A 17,360-nucleotide genomic window follows, 5' to 3' on the forward strand; every position below is an offset into this window, starting at 1 on the left:
TTATCACCTAATTCTAAAATAGTTTAACTCAGTTATGATTTCTTCTTTGGTGTGTGAGGTTTTAGAAATGTTTTTTAAAATTTCCAAATGCATGGATTTTTTCCTAGATAACTTTTTGTTATTTCTATTCTAATTGCCTGCTAGTCAAAAAAAATAATCTATATGATTCCAGTACTTGGACATTTGTTGAGGTTTGCTTTTATGACCTAGTACATAAAATGTACTTAAAAATGTGCTTAAAAAAACTTGATTATTTTTATTTTGTTGACTTTATTGTTAAGGTTCTTTTTCTCTTTTAATAGAAAACCTGTTACCCAGATATTGGTCTTTCTAAATTGATCTTATAAGACTCTGATATTTTCTATTTTGTTCTACTTTCTAAGATATTTCCTTGGTTTTATCTTTTTACTTTCCATTGAAATTTTAGTTTTAGCTATCATACTTTTAATGTCTAAAAGCATTTTCTTGTTCTCTGATTATTTTTCATTCAATCTAGTTCTTTTTGGTGGATACAGTATCTTCTCTTTAAGAATATAAATTATTATTAAAGGTATTTCTCTTAATTTCTTTTCTGCTCCCAGCATTATCTCTTTTCCTGTGATGCTGTTTTCTTTTTTAATCTGTGTCTCACTCTTTAATGTTGGAAGATTTCCTCAAATGTCTGTGACTCTTGTTCATATTTAGGAGTGAGACTTGGAAATATTTTATGTTTGGAGTTGGTGCAGGAGTGAGAATTTTGTGTTCCAGCATTCCCACCATCTTTTGACATTATACTGCTGTCTAATTTTAGCCAGTATAAAGGTATAAAGTGGCATTTCGTTGGTTTAATTTGCATTTCTCAGATACTAATGAGTTTAGACATCTCTTATGCTTCTTATCTATGTTGGTTTCCTTTTCAGCAAATTGCTTTTTACAATTCTGTGCTTATCTTTCTTGTGAGGTTCTTGCTTCCTTTTACTAAACTGCAGATATCTCATATATTATAGATACTGGTTTCTTCCTGATTTTGGACTTTGCAAAGAATACCTCTCAATCTTTTTCTTTTTACCTTTTTATTTTGAAATATTTTCAGATTTACAGGCAGTAACAAAAAGTATACAAAAACATTTTGTCAATTGAGATGACTAGGTAGCTTTTTTCCTTCATTCTGTTAATGTGGCATATTATTATGATTGATTTTCTTATGTTGAACCACCCTTGTGTTCCTCAGTAAATTCCACTTGCTCATGGTGTATTGTTAATGTGCTGTTGTATCTAGTTTGCCTAGTATTTTGTTGAGGCATTTTACATCTATATTCATAAGAGATAGTGATCTCTAATTTTCTATTCTTGTGATATCTTTATATGGCTTTGGTGTTAAGGTAATGCTCACCTCATAAAATGAGGAAGTATCCTCTTCATTTTTTTGGAAGAGTTTCAGAAAAAATTTGTATTAATTCTTTTAATATTTGACAAAAGTATCTGGTCCTGGACTTTGCTTTATTGGGAAGTTTGTGATTACTGAATCAATTTATTTACTTGTTATTGCTCTTTTGAGGTCTTTTTCTATTAAGCCTGTTTAGGTAATTTGTGTGTTTTTAGGAATTTGTCTTTTTCATCTAGTTATCTGATTTGTTGGTGTACAGTTATTCATATTATCCTGTTCTAATCCCTTTTATTTCTGTGGGGTTGGTAGTAATGTCCCTCTTTTCATATTTTATTTTTGTTATTCATATATTTAGGTCAGTCTAGCCAAAAGTTTGTCAATTTTGTTGCTCTTTCCTTAGAACCAACTTTTGGTTTTGTTGATTCTATTGTTTTTCTGTTGTTTGTTTCATTTATATCTGTTTTAATCTGTTATTTCCTTCCTTCTGCTCACTTTGGGTTTAGTTTGCTCTTCTTTTTGTAGTTCCTCCAGGTTGAAATTAAGTTACTGATAAGAGATCTTTCTTTTTTAATGTAAGCATTTGGAGATATAAATTTCCCTTTTATATCTTAGGTTTGTTGTGTTTTCATTCATCTCACGGTATTTCTTTTTAGGTTTGTTGTGTTTTTATTCATCTCATGGTATTTCCTAATTTGCCTTGTGATTTCTTGATCGACCCTCTGACTGTTTGAGTGTATTGTTTTATTTTCACATGTTTTGAGTTTTCCAGTTTCCCTTCTTTCATTAATTTCCAGCTTATTTCTAGTATAGTCAAGAGAAGATATTTTTTAGATTTAAATTTTTTTTAATTTAGTGAGACTTATTTTGTTATCTAACATATGGTCTATCCTAGAGAATGATCCTTGTATACTGAAAAAGAATGTAGAAGAATGTGCATTCTGCTGTTGTTGGATGAAATGTTCTATATATATTTGTTAGGTCTGGTTGGCTAGTATTATTCAAGTTCTCTATTTCCTTATTGATATCTTATCTAGATAATCTATACAAGATTGAAAGTGATGTATTGAAATCTTCTATTAATGTAAAATGTTCATTCAAATCTGTCAATATTTGCTTCATATATTTAGGGCTCTGTTATATGCATTTATGTTTATAATTGTTAAATCTTACTGAATTGATTCTTTTATCAATATATTGTGTCCCTTGCCCCTTTCAACAGTATTTGAGTTAAAGCCTGTTTTATCTGGTATTAGCATAGCCATCACTGCTCTGTTTTGATTCTATTTTTATGGAATATTATTTTGATCCCAGAATTTAAGGTGAGTCTCCTATAAATGGCATGTAGTTGGTTCAAGCCTTTTTTATCCATTCTGCTAATTTCTGCCTTTTGGTTGGAGAGTACACCATTAATTATTGACAGTGGAGGGCTTGCACCTCTTTGCTCTTTGGGGTTTTTTTTGTTTGTTTTTAGTCTTTTTTTTTGGTCTCCATTCTTCCACTTCTACCTAGTTTTATATCTAGCTGTTTTTTTGTAGAGAACCTTTTAGAATCTGTTCTTGTTTCCTTCCATGCATATTTTCCCAATATTTAGTTTGTGGGCACCATTTGGCTTAAATTTAACATCCTAAATATATAACAGTCTTGCTTGATTTGATACCAATTTAATTTTAATATCATACACAAACATTGTTCCTATACCCTTCATCCCCTCCATCTTTAAGTTGTTCTTGTCATAGATTACTTATTTGTACATTATAAGTTTAAAAATAGAGATTTATTATTATTATACCTTTGCATTTTAGATTCTGTAAGAAGTAAAAAGTGTAGTTATACCCCAGAATTACGATAGTAATGGCATTTGTATTTATACTACCATGTTGTTACCTTTACTGGGTGGCTTTGATCTCTTGTCTAGAGCCCTTTCCATTCAACCTGAAGAACTTCCTTCAGCATTTTTTTGTAGGGTCAATCTAGTGGTGATGAACTCCCTCAGCATTAATTTATCAGGAAATGCCATAATCTTTCCCTCAGATTTGAAAGACAGTTTTGACAGAATTCTTGGTTGAGAATTTTCTGCTTTCAGCACTTTTAATACGTTATCCAACTGCCTTCTTGCTTCCCTGGTTTTTGATGAAAAATTGGCATTTAATCTTTCAAGGTTCCCTTGTATAGGTGCTGCTTCTCATGTGTGGCTTTCAGGATTCTCTTTTTTGGGGGGTGGGGGGCATTAAGTAGTTTGATTATGATGCTGCTTGATGTGCATCTGTTTTAGTTTCTTGGGTATACCTATTTATGTCTTTTGTTAAATTTTGGAAGTTTTCAGCCATTATTCAAATATTCTTACTGCCCCTTTCTCTCTGCTCTTTGTGGCATTCCCATATTGCATATATATTAGTACACTTGATGGTACCCCACAGATCTCTCAGGCTCAGTTCACTTTTTTTTTCCTACTCAGAATTTCAATTTCAATTGTCTTTTCTATAAGTTCACTGATTCTTTCTTCCTTCAGCTTCAATATGCTGCTGAACTCCTTTAGGGGATTTTTAATTTCTATTACTGTGTTCTTCACCCTTGTTTGGTTCCTTTTTTATTATTTTTCATCTCTTTATTAATATTATCTTTTTGATTATCTGTTTTCCTGATTTCTGTCAGTGTTTTGTCCATGTTTTACTTTAGCTCTTTGAGTATATTTAGGACAATTTTTAAAAAGTCTTTGTCTCATATGTTCAAGTTCTGTTCCTCCTCCTTGATGGTTTCTGATGGTTTATTTCGCTTCTTTCCAAGGGCCATCATTTTCCATTTCTCTATACATCTTGTACTTTTGTTGTACACTGGACATTTTGATATTTCAGTGTGTTATATCTGGAATTTAGTCACTGGGATATCTATCTATTCCTTAAGATGGTTTCCAGCTAGTGTTATGTCATAGATTCCCTTGGATTCCAGGAGCTAGCAAAACAAACAAATGAAAAAGCACCTTTCCCACTCCGCAGATTCACCTGTGTGAGTGTACTCTTTCAGAGCTTAGCCTGTTTAACCGTAAGTTTAAAGAACAGCCCATGCCAAAGAATAGGTCCCCTCCATTCTCTAAGCGTATGTCTTGAACTGGGTATGCATGTCTTAGCCTAGGAATTCCACGACTTATACATATCTGAACCTTTTTTTCTCCTAGAAAATAGTGTTTTTTCCTGTTCCAGGTGCTATCTTGCCTACCCCACAGTCAGCAATCCTTTGCCACAGGCAGGTGTAATTTGACTGTTGTCTTTCAGCATTCTGGCTACTCTGTGAGCTGCCTTTAAGTGCAGGGCAAGTTCTGGGATAGCAGTCCTGTGATGAGTATCCAATTCAGTTCTTCAGCCTACCACCGGACAAGGTTAGCACAGACATACATGTTCCCTAGTGGGTACACAGGACTGTTCTGCTCCCTCCAGAACTGGGACCAGGGACTCCCACCACAGGTGCAAGCCACCTCTGCACTGAGCTGGAGAGGCTATGGGGAAAGTGCCAGCAAGTACACCATGGGGTTTTCCTACCAATTTTGAGTTGCCTTTTTCTTGATTAGGCACTTGCCCTGTTACTGCAACTTTTTCATTTTCTAGAACTCTGAGAAAGCTGGTTCTGCCAGTTTTTCTTTCTTTCTTTCTTGTTTTTTCTTTTTTAGGCGGTATCAGGGATTGAACCCAGGACCTCGTATATGTGTATATGCGAAGCAGGTGCTAAACCACTGAACAATACCTGCTTCCCTGCCAGTGTTTCTAGTTGTTTAAAGATTTGGAGCAGGGACAGAACCATAGATTATCTTACTGTACCATCTTGGTGATGTCACTCTTGTAGTTAGTTTTATTTCCTGTATAACTCTGTTAAATGTCTTGAGTATGGAAACTTTGGAGTTTTACTGGTTTTGTTTTGTTTTGTTTTTAATTTTTAAGTTGTTTTTCTCTACTTGCAGTCTATACTTAAAAGTGTTGCCCATTTCTTGAAATTGTATGAAGAAACTTATTTTGTAGTTTTGTTTTTTCTCTATTCTTAGTAGGGGCTTCCAAAATAGAATATTTTGGAATATTTTTAAAAAGTCTTTGTACTTTTTACTTTTTACTTTATTTAGTACTTAGTACTAAATACTAAGTAAGGGAGTTGACTTATTTGGAAAAGAGAAGATGGCAATGAAGTAGAAATGTTTTTCAGTTCTTGCTGTTCTCTTCATTAACTCTTACTCCCTTCTCACTTTGTTACTTAGGATGCTTTTGCATGGCTTCTAACCTCCAGTTAAATTAATTCTAAACCTACACAAGAGATGTCTGAAACACCGATTTTCTGGTTCCTCCACCTTGAGCCAAGAGTATTTATTTAAGCTCCAATCTTAAGACTTAAAAAGACATTAAAATAGTAAATATAACCCTCATGTCTTTTAGTTATATAGAAAACAATGCAATATCCAATATACGCACAATTTTTCTTTTTCACAAACATTTCCTACCTGGTTTAAAGTGTATTTATTCCTGCTTTTTAACATTAAGAGTTTAGTGAGGCGTGGACATGGCTCAAGTGATTGCGTGCCTGCTTCCCACAGGGGAGGTCTGCATTCAGTTCTTGAGGCCTCCTAGAAACAAGGGCAAAACAACAAGCAAAACAAAGAAACCAGCTCTGGAGCTGATACGGCTCAGTGGTTGAGCATTAGCTTCCCACATACGAGGTCCTGGTACCTTAAAAAAAAAAAGTGTAGTGAACATTGTCACTTTATACATATGAATTGCTTTTGTCTGGAAAATAAGATTTAAAAATATAAGTTCATGTCTATTCTGTCCTTTAAAATGAAATTTCTTAGAATTCCAGAGTTTAGGCAAGTTAGACTTTTTAAATTACTTTTAATTATGTAAATAACATATGACTACTCTTCCTGTAAAATTTAAAACATTATGGGTAAGTCAAAAGTCTTCTTTGACTAGTATTTTGAAACCAGTTCTCTTCCCTGAAAATAATCCCTTTTTCAGTTTGGTATATATCCCCCCATTTTTGTTAATGTTATTACATTCATTCATTCATACATTTTTACTTATTCTTGCATAATACATATATGACTTATTATAATTCTTTCTAGATCAGTTCATATTGTCTTAAATTTTTCTTTTTTAAATTTACAGGTTCCATGGTATAATTTATTTAGCCATATCCCCTATTAATGGATATTTTTCTTATGTGTGTTTTTTTGCTCTTGCAAAAATGCTGCCATGATTTTTATATGCATGTCTGTGTGTTTGTCTGTATTGTTAATAGTAATACTCAATTTGTTTTACATATGGCAGATATTTTTCTAATCTGTCTCTTGAAGTCAAACTTGTATGTTTTTTGCTTTATTTTTGTGCATTATTAAGAAGACCACTTTACCTGAGGTCAAATAGATTTTTAAAGTTTACATTCATACTTTTGTGTTTATTTAATCCATCTGAAATTTATTTTGAGAGATGTTGTGAAGTAGGGACTTAAATTTATTTCTTCCAGATAGCTACCAATTGTACCATCACCATTTATTGACTCGTGAATCACTGATTGGAAATGCCTTTCTCATTTACTACTACTGTAACAATTAGCCACAACTTGTTGACCACATACTAAGTAAGGTGAAACACTAAACACTTTCTAGGGATCATCTCTTATTCTTCACAACCACCATTTTACAATTGAGGAAATGAGGTTCAGAGAGGTTAAGTAATGATCCAGTGTAATACAGTTTGGATTTTAATCCAGGAGTCTAGCTCCCAACTCATGCTCTTTACCTTATGTCATGGAAAGTTTGAATTGATAGATTTGTCTGCCATTTCCCAGACAACGTGAGCTAGTAATTGCTTTAATTTTCTCCTTCTTGCTTCATGATTGAAAACTTGTTATCGGAGAGTTGGAGGCCAAATAGTGGTTTTCAAAATTGAAGATCAGGGAAATTTAGACTATATATAGTCTAGATATATATATACACACACACATATACATAAACAGTATCAGGTTGATTTCAGCATCATTTCTCATAACCAAAAAGGCATAGAAACTTGAAGAATTTTTTAAGAATGTTATCCGATTCTAACATTTGGGGATATGACCAATTATGCAGTTATGCATAATCAAGTTATTACTTGATTAAGAAAATATTACGCCCCTAGTACTTTATTATTTTCTGAACACATTTTTCACTTGAAATGGTAGAATAATTTTCTGGTCTATGACTAGACTAACCTGGATTCAAATCCCAGCTCTTGTACTTGCTTTGTTTCCTTGGGCTAGTAATTGAACCTCTCCTAGCCTGTTTTTTATCTTCACATTAGGTAATAATACTCAAGGGGCTTTATAATATTTAAATAAGATAATAATTGTAAAATTGCTAGCAAGATACCTAGTTATATGGTAAGCATACCATATGTTTTAATTCCTTCTGTTTTTTATACATTTATGTGAAAGCCCTTGGCTTAGATTAGTAATTTGCTTTTCCCATTTATAACTCTTATAGAGGAATACAGTAACTTTTATTTGGGAGACTTTAAGTGAACTACAAAGAGTACGTCTTTGGATAATTTATTAATAGGTTACTATGTCAAGTAATTGTCAGTTCAGCATCTTGGAATAATTAGTTCTGTTTTTCTTATCTCCAGTTTGATCTGGAGAAATAGTTTTAAGGTTATCTCATTTCAGCCTCTGAGATGGCATATTATAATATAACTGTTTCCTTCTTTGTGATTTCTGAATTATTTTTAAAACCAGCCATTTAGGTGCCACATTATTTTTTATTATATGTACTGTATTAATAAGATGAAGTCTTCAACTAGATGAGCACTGAGGAGCCATCTAACCCTGTGATTCTTTTATTATGGGACATGCACATTATCTAAATATTTTTTCTAGAACATATATCAAGTTCATCTTCTATTTCTATTAGATGTCAAGTAATACTAGTTTTCAAATAACTTTATAGTTGGTAACCTTTTTTAAAAAGTTCAATAAACTGTTTTATATGATAAGAATGAGAAGTGAATTAGTCTAATATTCTGATAGTTTATATGACATTGAAAATTAATCCTTTTAATTACATGAATGATACCTTTAATATTAAATTTTCTTTAATAATTTAGAAGTTACATTAAATTGTAAAGTTTTTCTGTATTATTTATAAGCATCAGTATATTGTGTATATTTGTAAAAATGCTGATGATATCTGGCCAATTGAATGCTCTGGTGAGGTGATAATAATAAATTACTCATTTTTTTCTGAACATATTTAATATCAAATATGTAGCATGTAGGGTCACTATATATCTTGCAGTTGACTAGAAAACCTGTTTTTAAATTAAGTTTCAAATGTGGTTTAGTAAAGTCTAACTTTTACCAATTATATGAAAACCTCTTTCATAATGTATAAAGTGAGAAGCAGTGATGACTTACTCTGCTTTGATAAAATGAAAAGAGATCTTAAATTAGAACCAACCATTCAGTGTGTCTTCACGTGAGTTACGCGTTAACGTCCTTTCTCTCCGTCTCTGATGCAGGTGCGGCAGTGGCAGGCATTTACAGGGTGGCAGGGAAGAACATGGCCCCTTTGGAAGCGCTGGTATGGGGTGCTGGACAGACTGTGCTGACACTAATCATCTCCTTTTCAAGGATCCTTGCTACACTTTGAGGTTTCTGTGAGAATGTCTTACATCACATAAGGAAACAGATGTACAGAATCCCTGAAAATGGCATTGTTAAGGAGTGGAAATGAAATTGTACAAGATGTGGAATGAACCGATCAAAGCCTACAGCTTGGAGCTGTGAGGAAAGTTTGCCCTCTGGTGTTCAAGTGATTGCACTACTGCACTGCACCTTACGTGCCTCCATCCCAGGCAAGGTGCATCTGACACGCTATGTGAAGCTACAAGAAAAAGCACCTTGTTTAGTTGCCAATCAGGTTAACATTGGTGTTGAAATCATTGTTCTTAATAGTGTTGTGTTAAATTACAGGGACGTTTTAAGGAATTGATAAATGTGCCAAACGTTTTTCTTTTTTTAATATTGATCATGTAACAGTTTGCAAGTAGAGATGTAGATGAGTGCTGTGAACATATTTGACATGAATTCAGGTAATGTAAGATTTTTGTCTTGTAAAGCTAAAGCCTATATGAGTGCTGAATACGAATCATTCGATATGAGATAAATTATTTGTTTTTTAATGTTGAGTGTTTCTGGGATTTAGGGCTTTAATATGTTTAGCATTATATTTAATTTATGTGGAAAATAATACTTAATGGAAAACTAGCTAAACCATTTTAAGAACTAAAAGTAGATCTTTAGGGTGCATAATTTTCACTAACTTAACACCCTTTTAATAGTTTCCCTCATGCATAAATAGTCTATCTATTTATATGAATTCAAAAACTTATGGGTCACATACATTGATTGTAGTTTCTTTGTCATAAAAATATAATTTGAAATTTTTCTTATAAATTTTGTAAGAGAAAAGGTCTGAAATGCATGTTGCATTCTTTAAACCTTCTAAAGAAAGTTTGTGCCATGTATTCTCATGGACAAAACATGTTTATAATAAGTATTTCAGTGGGATTATATTACTTTTTGCATTAATCTTGAATTGTGACAAAACATAAACAGTCTTTTCATTCTGGAGTATTAAGTATATTTAAAGAGTGGCCTAAATTAGGCTGTGGAAACAAAGACTCATTTGTAGATAAGTAACAAGTAATTTATATAGTAAGAATAATAAATTATCTTACTTTGGCTATGTGGCAACGTCACACTTGCTAAATAGAAGTTGGGGGATATAGTAAATTACAAATTTTGGAAATCAATCTCAGCATATCAATACAGTACTGAAAGTATATTTGAATGATTCTTTTCAGTTCTTAATTTATTCTCTGTTATTCAAGTTGACTAGATAGAAATCTATGATGATAGTTATTAGAAATTGAAAGGTCCTTAGTGTCAAAGAACTGGAGAGGTTTTAGAAATCTGTAATTGTTTGTAAAAATACAGGAAGCAGGAAAAATGCAGAACCTCATTGAATTTGTCTCCTAATGAGATTTTTTTTTGTACTAGGTACAATGAAAAAAACACGTTAACTTAAGGAAGAATGATTGCAGGTAATAGGAAGTTAAGGACAATCCCCAAAATAATCTGTGCACTGTCGCCTCACGGTTTTATAACTTGACTTGTTAAGTAGGTTTTTATTAGGTCCTATTCAAATTTAAGACTTTCCTTGTCCATACCACTTTTTCTCCATCAGAAAACAAAATATATCAGCCACTTAATAGGAATTTTTGATGGGGGGTTACTTTTTGATGGATACCAATTTTGGAGATTTACTGACACTGTTGTTTGGAAATTTGTTTAAAAAACAAAAATAAAACAATAAGCACCTATGCATTCTTGGAATCTTTGGAGTAAAATCTTAAAAATGATTCTTGTGCATGCCTGAAATTAATTCATATGTTCTTTATATCCCTGACATTTTCTCAAGTTAAATCTAAGCATAAATTTTCCTTCTATTAGACTTGAATTGTGTTCTTCCTTTCATGTCTATTCTACAAATAGGCTAGGAATTACCAATAACATGTTGAAATTGTTTTAGGTCTACAAAATGAATGTTTGAACATGTGGTTATTTTATTATTTCAGAAAGTTATTGTGGTCAGATAATAAAGAGCACATGGTTCATACTCTAAAATTAACCAGAAAATAACTTAAACAGCTTAAATGTATGAGTGCTTGGACCAAAGAGGTTTAAATTGCTGTTTTACTCAGAATGGAAGTATAATTGGATAGCTAATATTTTGTTTGTAAAGTGTCTTACAGTTATCTCATTACCACTTGCTTTTTAGTTATGAATTTTGTGTGTATATGTATGTACTTTTAACTTTGGGGTTGGAATTTTTAGATTCTTTGCTGTTTTCATTTATTCCATTGGGATTTGTTATAATTGTCGCTATAGATGTTTTGAAATGCAATTGAACAGTGTGAATTTAGGAAATTGTCTTAATAGCTATTTATATGCTGTGGTTTTTTTTAGTGTTTTTTCCTATAGAGACAAGAAATATTTAATGATATATATATACACACACATGTATATATCATTATATACCCATATGTAATGCTGCTATATATGAATACAGTCTAATTGGAAAGCTTTTATTCAATGAACACTTTCACATTCTAGTAATTTCATAGGTTTGTTCAGTTGAGTGATCTTTTCAATAGGTTTGAGAATTTCTAAGATTTTTTAATTTGGGGAAATTTTTCTTGGTTTAATAGTGCTGGAGAGCTTGTGTTTATGGTATGGCAAAAGTTCTTATTGATGTATTTGGTTATTTCTTATCATTTGTGTGTTGTTTAGCAGCGAATTTTCTTTTCAAAAAGGACAAGAAGGAAGGGAGGAAGGGATCCCTTGCAGTTTATAATCCTTTAGTTTTTAAAAATGTTTAGTAAAGGAGTGGAGGTGGCTCAAACAATTGAGCGCCTCTCGCCCACATGGGAGGTCCCAGGTTCGGTTCCCAGTGCCTCCTAAAGAGAATACGAGCAGACACAGAGAGCATAGAGTGAATGGACACAGAGAGCAGACAGAGAGTGCAAACGGGTGGGGGGAAGGAGAGGGGTAATAAATCTTTCCCAAAAAATGTTTAGTAAAATATTGCAGATATGAATCAGTTATCCAAATAAGAGATTTCTGTATGCCCAAACTAGTTATGATTTAACCTACTCTTTAGAGATGATCATGGATTAATTAGTCAGGGGTCCTTGTATAAGCTACGAATAATGCTTTAGATGAGGGAAGTGCAAATAATCTGCCCCATGGGACTGTTGTGATAAGGAGGGCAGTCTTAGATGTTGGCTTTATTCAGTGTTTGCAGTTTAATTATTCTTATGATAGACCATAATGATTACCAAACAGTGTTATCGTTTTTAGCATACATTTCCATTGCCCAAAAAAGTTTAAGGTTTTGCTTGTACTTTAAATGAGAGAAATAAAGAAGTGAACTGGTCTGTGTATCATTTATATGTTACATAAGGAACAAGGGTAATTTAAAATTAATGTTACTGGAAAAGGTTTTTAGGGAATCTCTAGTATGAAGAATGTTAGTGGGCCACCATGCTAATGCCCCCAAGCTGCGACCACATATCAACAAATTCAGTTTTGTGAATGTTTTTTGTGGATCTATATGCAAAGTGGTGTACCAAGTATTTTCTATAGTAAGTGGAATTATGACCAAGATGGGACTCCTGCCCTTGATCCACCGGGAGCTAGCTAGGCAGATGATTTTAAATCTTGTAAAGGTTAGGACAGGCAATATTTTGCATTCTTATTTTAGTTGAGAGTTCAAATCCCCCCCCCCCCCCCCCCCCCCCCCCCCCCCGCAATCTGATTTTCCAAGTTGACCACTAAGTGGAATTTCAGTAACTGAGGTAGAATTGTGCTATAGGAAAGAGAGTGCTGGAATTTAAGCCATGGACATAGGTTGGATTCCAGGCTCATCACTAATTGTAGACCTTCCTATCTTGAGCAAATCACTTCACCTCTCTAAGCTTCATTGTGAAGATTCTGTGGGATTGTTTACGAATGGCAAAGCAGTATATATTCGACAGTAAGTGCTCAATAGACAGTCATTTGAATTTTTAAAGAATTACTCTTGCAATACCTATGTTATTTTGTAAGATTCACCCCTCTATTTTCTTCCATTTCCACACTTTCCATACATGTATTTTGAGAAGGAAACTAAGAATTTTCTCTAATAATCTTGCTTCCTTCACCTCTTCTCCACCTCTATTTTCTAAATCAGATGCTGATCTAAGAACACTTATGGAAGTTTGTGGCAGTAAAAATGGCCAGGGCAAGCAGTTCTTTTTACCACTGTTAAATAAAGGAAAAGGGTATGGTTAGCCAGTACTTACTCCTCTATCTTATCCTGCTCACTTCCCTTGGATCCATTCAGGCAACATTCATTAAATCTCTGCTCTATGTAATTTACTATTATTGTTTTAGTGATGGGAAATTTCCAAGATATAGCCCTACTCGCCTCTCTCTGTTCATCCTCTTCTACGCTCCTGTACTTTGGCCCTACAGTATAGAACCAGTTCTGTAGGAAAACAGGCCTGGGCCATCATTGTCTCCCGAGTCCTTCCTTCATGGGCCCAGTGGTGCTTAAGCCCTAATTTTTAAAAAACTTTAATAGAAATACTGTATTTTAAATTTATGTCCATTTTAGAACTTAAGAGGTAACAAGATGCTGAGTATTTTCTAAAATATTCTCAAACTACTTCTCTGCTCTCATTTTCTCAGAAAGTCCCAATCAGAATATCTTCAGACAGTATATTTTGTTTTTAAGACAAGATGGTGAAAAATACTGAAGAAATTCTAGTAGATCTAGATCGCAGAGAAGTTTGGCAACACTTACTGGGAAAAATGAGTGAATTACTGTTGCTTTAATAGTCAGGGGTAAGAATCTCAGTGGTTAAAACTGACCAGAAATCAAATGGAGTCACAGTCTCCCTTAACTTCTCATACTTTTTATAACATCTTGGAAGGAGACTATCCAGGATAAAAAGGACAATGATTAAATATAAAAAAATTTAAACCGTGAATTCGTTTTGTAGCAGAGAATCAAATGCTGTTTCTTTGTATATGAGACAACTTACTAGAGTGCATTTTGAAATCATATTAAATTTTTATTGCAATGAAATCATACTACATTTTTCTTTTGGTGGTTGGATTTTGCTCTTGTGACAGGGGTCTGTGGTCCATGTAAGCAATGTGATTTTGTTGAAGAAGTTTACTGCTAAGTGTTCCGGAATCAGTTAACTAAAAATATATGTGTGAATTTGTTTAGGGGAAATCAAACTTAACATACGGAGTATTTTCAGTAAATGTGGAGATGTACCAGTTAATACATTATTAAGTTAGTGGAAACACTGAGCTGTGGACTGCAATTATCTCTTCCTCTGAGTTCAGGTGACTGTTTCACATTCTTTACATTCATTGCATATATGTTGAACTTACATAATAACTCTTTCTTGATTTTGAGTTCTTGAAAATCTCCCACCCCCTTCCACACAAGTTCATAGTTGTATAATTTATACTTTTATAATTTGAATATTTTGTACAGTTTGTTGATAGAATCAGAAGTGCTGATGTATAAGAGTCTATTCTTAACACCCATGGTTATACAGCTATAATCTCATGGAAAAATAAGTGCTGTGGGCAAGTCAGGAGAGCATGAACCTCTATCATATTTTTCTTATGTACTGCACCACATATATCTACCCTCAATAGTAACATGATTGTCCTCTTCGGGAATGTGTTTAGCTATGTAACTGAAACTGGAAAGCAGTGTGACATAAATACATAGAAGGAACTATAATCCATAATTATCTGAGTCCTTTAACTGTAATACCTTTTCTCCTAAATATATTATATATTGGTAATTTCTGAAAACCATCACTTTTTTTAGAACCCTGTTTAAATAGAATGTTAATTTGAGAGCACTACTGATGATAAAGTTTCGTGGTTTTTGTGTGTGTGTGTGTGTGTGTTTTTTAGGTACCAGGTCTGGGGATTGAACCCAGGACCTTGTGTGGGAAGCCGGCGCTCAACCACTGAGCCCCATCGGCTCCCCTGAGTTGCTTTGTTTTTGTTTTTGTTGTTTTGCTTGTTTTTTTGTTTGTTTGTTTGTTTTAGCAAGCACCAGGAACCGAACCTGGGACCTCCCATGTGGGAAGCAGGTGCTCAACCACTTGAGCCACATCCGCTCCCCTCTTTGTTTTTAAATTAAAGTATTTGCACATTATCATTAAGTCATTTTTGGAAGGAACATTTTAAAGTTTTCTGCATAGAAAGCAGAATAGAGGTACTTCTTTGAATAGTAATAAAAATGATTTGCTTTCAATACTGGGTATACTGATAATCTAGTTGTTGACTAAATGTTGACATTGGATGTATTTACAGAGGAGGAGTTTTTAGAAATTCTGGTCCTCTTCCCAATACACACACAGAAAATACACACACATATACACACATGCATACACATTCAGCCATGAGGTCTATACATATACATGAACAAATATGAAATTCCACAGTATTTTTCATTTTTGTCATAGAACTTGGTAAGATTCATATGATTCTACCTTAAGTATTAGCCCCTGACTCTATAGTCAGTCAGGGATGACAGAATCAACTTAAAGTTAACTAGTTAAAATATCCTTAGTAGTAAAAATATACTCTACCTGATAGGTATTTAAAGATCACTTTCAAATTGTGTTAACTCTCAGACCACTGATGAATCATTTAGTTGATCACAGTACAGCTTTTAAAAGCTAAATGATGCCTTCGTGCCTTGAAAGTTAAGATACTTTTGCAAAGTGAATTTACCTAGATTCAGGATTGGTACAGATGAGTTGGCTTTGTACCTGTTACCTAGGCCTTGGAATTAAGAGTTTAGGAATGGTGTAATTGAAACAAATCTTATCGTTTAAAATAAATCAGTTATTTAGCCATCAGTTATGACAGAGGACAACAACTTTCATTGTATTTTCATGATGTGATGTTTTTCTCTATTTCTTTTTTCAAGTTAGTATGAAATGGGGGGAAATGTAGTCAAATAGGAGATTTTAAGATTGTTTTGTTCTAAACAAGAGATTCTAGTGTGAACAGTATAAGTGTTAGTTTTATATTATAGTACAAGGGCAGACACTTTGTGACCTTTAAAAATATGTTTATCATCAGGGATTTATTTTTTACTATAGAAATACTTACTGTACTGTGACACTTAAGAATAAGGAAGAATAAGCATTGGAGGAAGGGTAATGCACACAAACAAAAGCATATTTGACGAAATACCCTACATTATGTGAACAGTTTTCCCCCGTCTTAAGACTGTAAACTACACTGTATGAGTGTGTGTACTGCATGTTTACATAATAGTTTAATTTTGAAATTATTTTAAAAACTATGTATAGTACCTAACAAGCTGTAAATATTGTATACTAGTGATTTTTAATTTTATATAAAGTTTTTTATTTCCCAACTCATGTACAGATTTCACTGTATATAACATCATTTCCTGGAGAACACAAATTTTGCAGTGAATTTTAAGTATTTTAGTTGCAGTAAGCATTAAGCATCTTTAGCTTTAGAAATGTTGATCTTTGTTTTAAATTATTTTTCATCACCGTCATTTTCTTCAAAGGGCAGCAATAAGCATATGCAAGTTATTTTTGGTTATAGAAAGTTGGCTCTACAAAGACAAGATCTAGGTTCCAATTCATTGCTTTAAAGAAAAGATGCACAATTTATATCCTCCAGTGTCTAATCACAGGACAATTTCTGAGGTCTATATGTGGCTCTCCTCTTTGTAATATACAGGGTGAACTCTTTACTAACACACACACACAAACTGTTAAAAGTGAATCCAGCACTTAAATGTCATTACACAGAATTTATTGGATTAAAAATTTGTAATATACAGTATTTTAATAAAGTTTCTGTATTCAATTTCATGCACTTATATATAAATAAACCTGTCTTTAAAAGCTTCTTGGGGTGTTTGACTCTTGATGACATATCTATTCAAATAATACACTGCAGACTCAAATGTCGTCTTGCCCTTTTGTCAGTTTTTTTCTGGACCAGTTTTCCATATGGATTTTAGAGTCAGTGCTCAAAAGGTAAACAAGTCTGATGACAAACTTGATCTAGTTTTTAGTTTTGCTCCAGTCCAGTCCCGAGTCACATAAGCAATGAGTGTTTTTTGATAAGAATACTATCACTTTTAATAAAAATGACTACCATTTATTTAGTACTTATTATGTTAGACATTTCCTATATATTTTAACATTTAAGGTAACCTCTCAAGTTATGTGCTTTATCCTAGTATTACAGATAAAACCTTTGAGGTTCAGAGAGGGTGAGAATCATCTTAAGGTCACACAGTCATTGCTGGGTGGGGGTTTTCTCACTTACCTGGGTTTCCCCC

At 33.2% G+C, this 17,360-nt stretch overlaps 1 protein-coding gene across 1 annotated transcript in view; it reads left to right on the forward strand.

The window, feature by feature from the left end:
- The window catches only part of TMEM170B (transmembrane protein 170B), a 44,869-nt gene extending 27,948 nt beyond the window's left edge, over positions 1-16,921 (forward strand). The window contains exon 3 of the mRNA XM_004454281.5: positions 8,896-16,921. Coding sequence (XP_004454338.2) covers positions 8,896-9,026 — 131 coding nt within the window. The 3' untranslated portion in view covers positions 9,027-16,921. The remainder of the gene's footprint in view (positions 1-8,895) is intronic.
- Positions 16,922-17,360: the final 439 nt, after the last annotated feature.

Source organism: Dasypus novemcinctus, chromosome 22, assembly GCF_030445035.2.
Source record: "Dasypus novemcinctus isolate mDasNov1 chromosome 22, mDasNov1.1.hap2, whole genome shotgun sequence".
Classification (NCBI taxonomy): Eukaryota; Metazoa; Chordata; class Mammalia; order Cingulata; family Dasypodidae; genus Dasypus; species Dasypus novemcinctus.